This window comes from Egretta garzetta, unplaced genomic scaffold, assembly GCF_000687185.1.
Source record: "Egretta garzetta isolate BGI_Z169 unplaced genomic scaffold, ASM68718v1 scaffold58, whole genome shotgun sequence".
Taxonomy (NCBI): domain Eukaryota; kingdom Metazoa; phylum Chordata; class Aves; order Pelecaniformes; family Ardeidae; genus Egretta; species Egretta garzetta.
In genome coordinates this window covers 160,068-167,473 of record NW_009260613.1, presented here as the reverse complement: position 1 = coordinate 167,473, position 7,406 = coordinate 160,068, and the positions used below count along the sequence as shown (strand labels likewise).

Genomic DNA, 7,406 nt, shown 5'->3' with positions numbered 1-7,406 from the left:
CTGCCATCCCACCACTAAGCCCTGTCCCTAAGCACCTTGTCTGCCCGGCTTTTAAATACCTCCAGGGTATAGGCTGAAACTTGCCTGCCAGACCTTTAAAACTGAGCTTAAATTTGAACTGTGTCCTGGAAGAGAGCAGAGCTGCCACAACACACTGCAGGTTTATAAAGAGCACAGAATTCGCATGAGCTGGGCTGCTGGTAGAGAAAAAGGATGCTGACGACTGGAGGGATTGATTTGCCTTTCTCAGAGATGTGCTTATCTTGGAGTAGCGCCCGGGGGAGTGTGACTGCATGGAAAAGCAGCACGTCAGAGCAGAAATAATGTCATGCAGCCCAATGGCTGCAGAAGATTCCAGCTGGGAGCTCTCCTGGGGGTATAAAACTGGCTGAAGGAGCAAAAGTAGCGGCGAGCCGATCAGGAGAGAAGCACGCTGCGGGAGGCAGGAGCACCCACCCGCTCCAGCTGCTTGCGCGTCATGTTTGCAGCCTCCGATCGCGCCGGGGCTGAGCTCTCCCGGCACACGGTGTGAGCTCTGCTCGCTCGCAAATGAGCTGTCTCCAAATTAGAGGAGCAGAGCGGCATTTTGGAGATGTTGTCCTGTTTTGTCTGGCTCTCCCTCCCCGGCTTGGTTAATGCCTTTGCGACCCCAGGAAAGTTGCCCCTCAACGGGACCCTGGAGAAGACTTTTGTAATCCCGAACATCTCAGGTTCCTTTCCCTGGGATAATGACAGCCTGGCCGACTGGCAGAGCTTTGTGGGCAGGAGCAGGTACGGAGTGGAGTCTCAGAGCATCCCGGTGAAAGCCCTGCTCGTCGCAGCGTACTCCTTCATCATCGTCTTCTCCCTCTTCGGCAACGGCCTGGTCTGTCATGTTGTCATCAAGACCAAGCGCATGCACTCCGCCACCAGCTTGTTCATTGTCAACCTGGCTGTAGCTGATATCATGATCACACTTCTCAACACGCCTTTTACACTGGTAAGACTGGGGCAGAGGTGCCGTAAAGGCATCGCAGTTACTTCGGTGGCCTATTCTTTACGCCGCTATAGGCAGTGCATGAATGTCCTGCAGATACCTGTCCAGGCCAAATTACGGCAACGGGTGTTATCTTTGGAAAACTCCACATGCTTCTTTCTTCTCCAATACCTATTATCTGGTTGGAGATCTGAAATTATCCATTTGTTAAAAGTGGCCCTGATAGCACTAGGACAATAATAACCTCGCAGTGATTACTTAGTACTTTATGGTATCTGGTCTTTTTTTTTCCATCCCTTCTCTGAAGTATTTCCATGATAATACTATGAACCTCTTGAAAAAAAGATTAATGCTCACCATCATTTTACAAGCTCCGTTGAAAAGCTGTAGTTCGCTTTGAAGTAAGATCAGGTCAGCCCTATCCTGTACGGAGGGCCTAAAAAGGAAAAATGAATGTATTGACTCAATAGTTAGACTGCAGAAGGACATCCCATGAATAAAACAGAACAAACATCTTTAGTACTGCTCTGCTGTGTTGTCCTGGAGGATATTGCTGGGCCACTGAGCAGCACTAACCTGCCTCTTCAGGATTCAGAAGCCAGAAAATTATACAATTATACAAAGAATCCACTATTTAAAAAATATCTTTTACACAGCACAAGGAATTATGTGCCAGAGGTGTCTCAGATATCTATAAGCATGTGGAGGTGTTGGGGGAGGGGGTGTGTGTGCACAAAACTGATGGTGTTCTGGTTTTAGGCTCGTTTTGTGAACAGTACCTGGATATTTGGGAAGGGGATGTGCCACGTCAGTAGGTTTGCGCAGTATTGCTCCCTCCACGTCTCTGCCTTGACCCTCACAGCCATTGCCATGGACAGGCACCAGGTGAGAGCTCCCTGAAGCAGACAGCTGGAAAGCTTGGGAGGGCATCATTAAAATAAAAAAGGATGATCCCATATCCTTTCCTCCTCAGCTCCCAGGTTACTGTAAGATGCATGAGGAGCTGACAGGGTAGGGGAGCAGTTCTTGCTGGCAGATGGAAAGAATAGTTTCAAGCCCACAGCAAGGTGAGAGACTGGACATGTCCATTGCCCTGTGATCACTTCCAACTGGGGAACGTGAGTTTTTCTGCAGTGGGTAATCCAGTAGCTCTCAAATGAGGAGAAAGTCCAAGATCCTGATAGGAATTCATGTGGACAACCCCCTGCTGGGGAGGTTTTTCTGGCCCATGGAGGAAGAGCGCGGTGGATGCAGGGGCATCCTGGTTAGCTTCCACAGCTCCATCTTCCTTTGCTCTGGGATGTCTCACCCCTTGTTACCCTGAATACTGGAGAGCTGACTGTACCATACTTGTGTCTGTCACAAGCAGAGTTGTGGCTTGCTGTTGATAATGGGCTCTAAACTGGGGACAGTCAGGCATTATCAGTTTGGAGTCACCCAACAACCATGCAAAACAGAGTGGTGCAGTTGACATTTTCTGCTAGAAAGCTCCTAAGTTTCCAGAAAATGCTGTCATAAGCATCCCCAGGGAGGTCTAATTCAATCACAAAATCACAACCCCGTGTCTCTTTGGGTCACCGATACTGAAGAGTCTGAGACTTTTTTTGGGGTTTTTTTTTGCTATTAAGTAAATTGAACCTGGAAATGAACATATGTGTAAGACCTGCTGGTACCCAGTTCTCCCCACCTAGACTCAAATACTGAAATGAAAGGGCAGGACTGGGATCTGACTTTACCCATTGCCATGGTGGAAAGATTCAGGCTTTCATGTACAGCCAATGGGAGCTGGGTGGAGACAGTACTGCTTGCATGCTAAATTTCCACTTTAGGTAACTGATTTAAGGCTGGAAGATTATATGAAAAAAATTATATAATTATTTCCTGATATGGCATAAGCCTGAACACTGGTTTATTTTGCACAGGTTATAATGCACCCTCTGAAACCTCGCATATCTCCTGCAAAAGGTGTTATCTACATCTCTGTAATCTGGATCATGGCAACTTGTTTTTCCCTACCACATGCTATCTACCAAAAACTTTTTACCTTTGAATACAGGTGAGGATATGCTTTGCTTTCCTCTGCAGTCTCCCTGGAGGCCAAACTCTCAGTGGCCATACTTTCACGTCTTCTACTGAAAGCCCTGAACTTGTGCTGAGGTCAGCCAAATATGGATCTAATCTATAATTTTCATCAGATCCCTTTTGCAATGCCTGATATTCTGTTCTTGTTTCTATTTTTAATTATTTTATCTTTATTCTGTCACACTAATCCCATGAAATAGGCTAAGAAGTTAGATGATCTGGTCTGGGCCCTCTATTTCTATATGCCATCATTTTACGTGATGTACCAATCTCACCTGTTTGGGCAGGCCAGGAATGGGGAAAAAATCTACCAGCTCTGGGATAGTGACAGAATCTGCCTCAGCTGCTTGATCCAAAAAATACTGTGTAAGCCTTGATATTTGGAAAGTGCTATAATGAGGGAAAAGTCCCTGATATGTGCAGAGACTGTGTGTCTGTTTGCCAAAGGACAAAGAATAAAACCCTGCTTCTGTGCAGCTGGAAATTTTGTAATTGATTGTCCTGGTTTAATCCCAGCCAGCAACTCAGCCCCACAGAGCCACTCACTCACTTTCCCCCCCCACCCCCCCAGTGGGATGGGGGAGAGAATTAGAAGGGTAAAAGTGAGAAACTCATGGGTTGAGATAAAGACAGTTTAATAGGGAAAAGAAAAGCCGTGCGCGCAAGCAAAGCAAATCAAGGAATTCATTCACCCCTTCCCATGGGCAGGCAGGGGCTCAGCCATCCCCAGGAAAGCAGGGCTCCATCACGCGTAACAGTCACTTGGGAAGACAAACGCCATCACTCCAAACATCCCCCCCTTCCTTCTCCTTCCCCCAGCTTTACATGCTGAGCAATGTCATATGGTGTGGGATATCCCCTTGGTCAGTTGGGGTCAGCTGTCCCAGCTGTGCCCCGTCCCAGCTTCTTGTGCCCCCCCAGCCTCCTCGCTGATGGGGTGGGGTGAGGAGCAGCAAAGGCCTTGACTCTGTGTCAGCCCTGCTCAGCAGTAACGAAACCATCCCTGTGTGATCAACACTGTTTTCTGCAGAAATCCAAACCACAGCCCCATACCAGCTACTGTGAAGAAAATTAAACTCTATCACAGCCGAAACCACCACATTGATGAAATTCATAAAATGATCATAAGGTCATGAAAGCCCATGAGAAATTATCACCAAATTGCTCACCGGCTGCTCCATGGCTCAAATCCTTGGTCGGCAGAGCTCCACTTTACTGTGCATAAATGAAGGGTCTGCCTCCAGGTTCTATGGCAGGAGCCCTCTTCCTCATGCCCCCTTGTTTCTGATGTACTTCTCCCGTGGTGCCTGGCTGTGTGAGCTCTCACCCCCTGTCTGGTATCTCCATTTGCAGTGAGGAAGTTACCCGGTGCCTGTGTCTGCCAGATTTCCCCGAGCCTGCTGACCTCTTTTGGAAGTACCTTGACTTAACAACCTTCATCTTGCTCTATGTCCTGCCCCTTCTGATCATCTCTGCTGCCTACGTGACAGTGGCCAAGAAACTCTGGCTCCGCAATGTCATTGGGGAAGTCACCACTGAGCAGTACTTTGCCCTTCGCAAAAAGAATAAGAAGACCATAAAGATGCTGATGCTTGTTGTTGTCCTCTTCGCAGTCTGCTGGTTTCCCTTAAATTGCTACGTCATCCTTCTCTCCAGCCAGACCATCCACACCAACAATGCCCTGTACTTTGCCTTTCACTGGTTCGCAATGAGCAGCACCTGCTACAACCCCTTCATCTACTGCTGGCTCAATGATAGCTTCCGATCAGAACTGAAGGCTTTGCTCAGTGTGTGCAGAAAACCTCCTAGACCTGAAGAACAGAGGCTTCCCTCCACAGTTCCATCCTATCGACTGGCTTGGCCAGAAAACGGCAACTTCAAGAGGTTGCAGGTTTCCCGTGTCCTTCCATCAGCCTCCAACATCCAGCCAGGAAAGACAGACATCTCTGCAGTTGAGCCGATAGTAGCCATGAGCTAAATGATGACCCTGGGAAATGTATAAGGAATGCACATAGATTTGGTTAGAGCTAAAATGGTGGGAAGGTGTGGAGCTCTGGCCTGCTGCTTAGGCACTGTGCAACTACACATAATAAAAGCAAGAAGGAGGTTCTGCAGGAGGTAGTGTGAAAGAGCTCGATGTTTGATGCCTGACGACGATAACGGCGGGGAGCCCCTAAAAGGGAGAAAGCAAACTCTTCTCAGGAAGAAGCTCTCTTTGTCAAGTTGACTTTGGATCGGCTTGCAGGATGAGATCCTTTGCATGTGTCACTGTTAAGTGCATGACTAAGCCTCTTTATGGCTGGGGCTGTGTGTGTGTTTCGCTGGTATTTAAACACTAAAGCAACAATCTAATCACATCAGGCCTCCCTCCCCCTTTTCTAAGTCTCTTAGTAGCAACATGGAAATGGTTGAGACATAGACCTCTAGGTTGCTGACTTGGATCCAGTGCAAATGGGTGGGAAGGCATCCTTTCTGGACTGGGGCCTGGCAGGTCAAGATCTGTTCAGAATGAATGAACAGATATATTTCACAAATCCATTTTTTTGTGGAAATACCCTCAGAGAAGCGGAGGGTAAAATGGACATTGATAGAGCAGTCTCTTAGATCACAGGCACTGTTTCTAAGCTAGAGTTGAAGAAAAATGGTTGCCTGTTCTTTGCATAAGTAGACAGCAAACACCAACCTGTTAACTCAGCATCTGTTGCCAGTGCAGAGTTTTCACACAGAGTTTTCTTTCCTAAAATAAAGTCATGAATATTCAGGAAGCTTTTCTTCAAATAGAGAACTAAACCCCAAAAAGCTACTCTGGAGAATGTTGGACATGCCATCCACAGTTGGAGAATGGATAATTAAACACTACTCTGAGTTTGGACTATGACCTTTTGATCAGAGCATCTCTGCATTGTTGTCAAGTGGCAGCTAAAGGATCCCACAGTTTGACTTTTTAATTTGCCTTTGAATGTTGTTCTCTCATCCTGTAAAGCACCTGGGTACTTCTCAGATCAGACATTTGGGACATTTCATCCCATGTAAGATGATAGCTTTCTGGAGTCAGTTCATAAATGAAGTGCTTTGAGAGAACAGATGATACCTGTGATAGCAAGTAATAAAAGTGGAACATTTCTCTGCAAGATATCCTCTGCTGACTGCACAATTTTGGTGCATTTAACGTCAAATAAGATATGTCCTTCTTGGGGTGGCTAAGAAAATTGATGTGGCTGGAGCTATATGGAGTAGTTTGCAGAACTTTATGTTCTTAGCAAAAGAAAATCTTGTAGAATCATAGAATGGTTTGGGTTGGAATGGACCTTTAAAGATCATGGGCAGGGACACCTTCCACTAGATCAGGTTGCGCAAAGCCCCATCCAACCTGGCCTTGAACACTTCCAGGGAGGGGGCAGCCACAACTGCTCTGGCCAACCTGTTCCAGTGTCTCACCACCCTCACCCTAAAAAAATTGTCTTCCTTAGGTCCAATCTAAATCAACCCTCTTTCAGTTTAAATCCATTGTCCTTTGTCCTGTCACTACAGGCCCTGGTAATAAGTCTCTCAGTGTTTCTTATAAGCCCTCTTTAAGTACTGAAAGGCTGCAATAAGGTCTTCTCTTCTCCAGGCTGAACAAGCCCAACTCTCTTAGCCTGTCCTCATAGGAGAGGTGCTCCAGCCCTCTGATCATCTTCGTGGCCCTCCTCTGGACTTCCTCCAACAGGTCCACGTCCTTCTTATGTTGGGGGCCCCAGAGCTGAATACAGAGTGGAATAGAGGGGCAGAATCACCTCCTTTGACCTGCTCGCCATGCTGTTTTTGATGCAGTCTGGGATAAAGTTGGCTTTCTGGGCTGCGAGTACACATTGCTGGGTCACATTGATCTTCCAATCAACCAACACGCCCAAGTCCTTCTCCTCTGGGCTGCTCTCAATCCATTCTCCACCCAGCCTGTATCATTACCAGGGGTTGCCCCAACCCATGTGCAGGTCCTTGCACTTGGCCTTGTTGAACTTCATGAGGTTCGCACGGGCCTACCTCTCAAGCCTGTCAAGGTCCCTCTGGATGGCATCCCTTCCCTCCAGTGTGTCAACAGCACCACTCAGCTTGGTGTTGTTGGCAAAATTGCTGAGAGTGCACTCGATCCTTGACATCATCAGTGCATTCCAGGCACCTCCTGGATTGCTTATGCTCTACTGTGCTGTCCCTCTACCAGATGCCAGGGTGGTTGAAGTCACCCATTAGGACCAGAGCTTGTGAACATGAGGCTGCTCCTATCTGTCTATAGAGGGCCTCATTCGTTCAGTCTTCCTGGGTGGGTGGCCTGTAGCAGACCACCACTATAATGTCACCTGTCCCTTTA

At 47.5% G+C, this 7,406-nt stretch overlaps 1 protein-coding gene across 1 annotated transcript; it reads left to right on the top strand.

Moving 5' to 3' along the window:
• Positions 1-8: 8 nt before the first annotated feature.
• GPR83 (G protein-coupled receptor 83) lies at positions 9-5,587 on the top strand. Its single transcript, XM_009644915.2, has 4 exons — positions 9-979; positions 1,736-1,861; positions 2,899-3,032; positions 4,412-5,587. The coding sequence occupies exons 1-4, from the start codon at positions 593-595 to the stop codon at positions 5,034-5,036; spliced, it is 1,272 nt and encodes a 423-aa protein (XP_009643210.1). The 5' UTR covers positions 9-592; the 3' UTR covers positions 5,037-5,587.
• Positions 5,588-7,406: the final 1,819 nt, after the last annotated feature.

Coding starts and splice junctions, on each gene's coding strand:
- GPR83 (XM_009644915.2), top strand. CDS start 593: ATGTTGTCCTGTTTTGTCTGGCTCTCCCTCCCCGGCTTGGTTAATGCC. Junction 980..1,735: donor TCAACACGCCTTTTACACTG/GTAAGACTGGGG, acceptor TTCTGGTTTTAG/GCTCGTTTTGTGAACAGTAC. Junction 3,033..4,411: donor CTTTTTACCTTTGAATACAG/GTGAGGATATGC, acceptor CTCCATTTGCAG/TGAGGAAGTTACCCGGTGCC.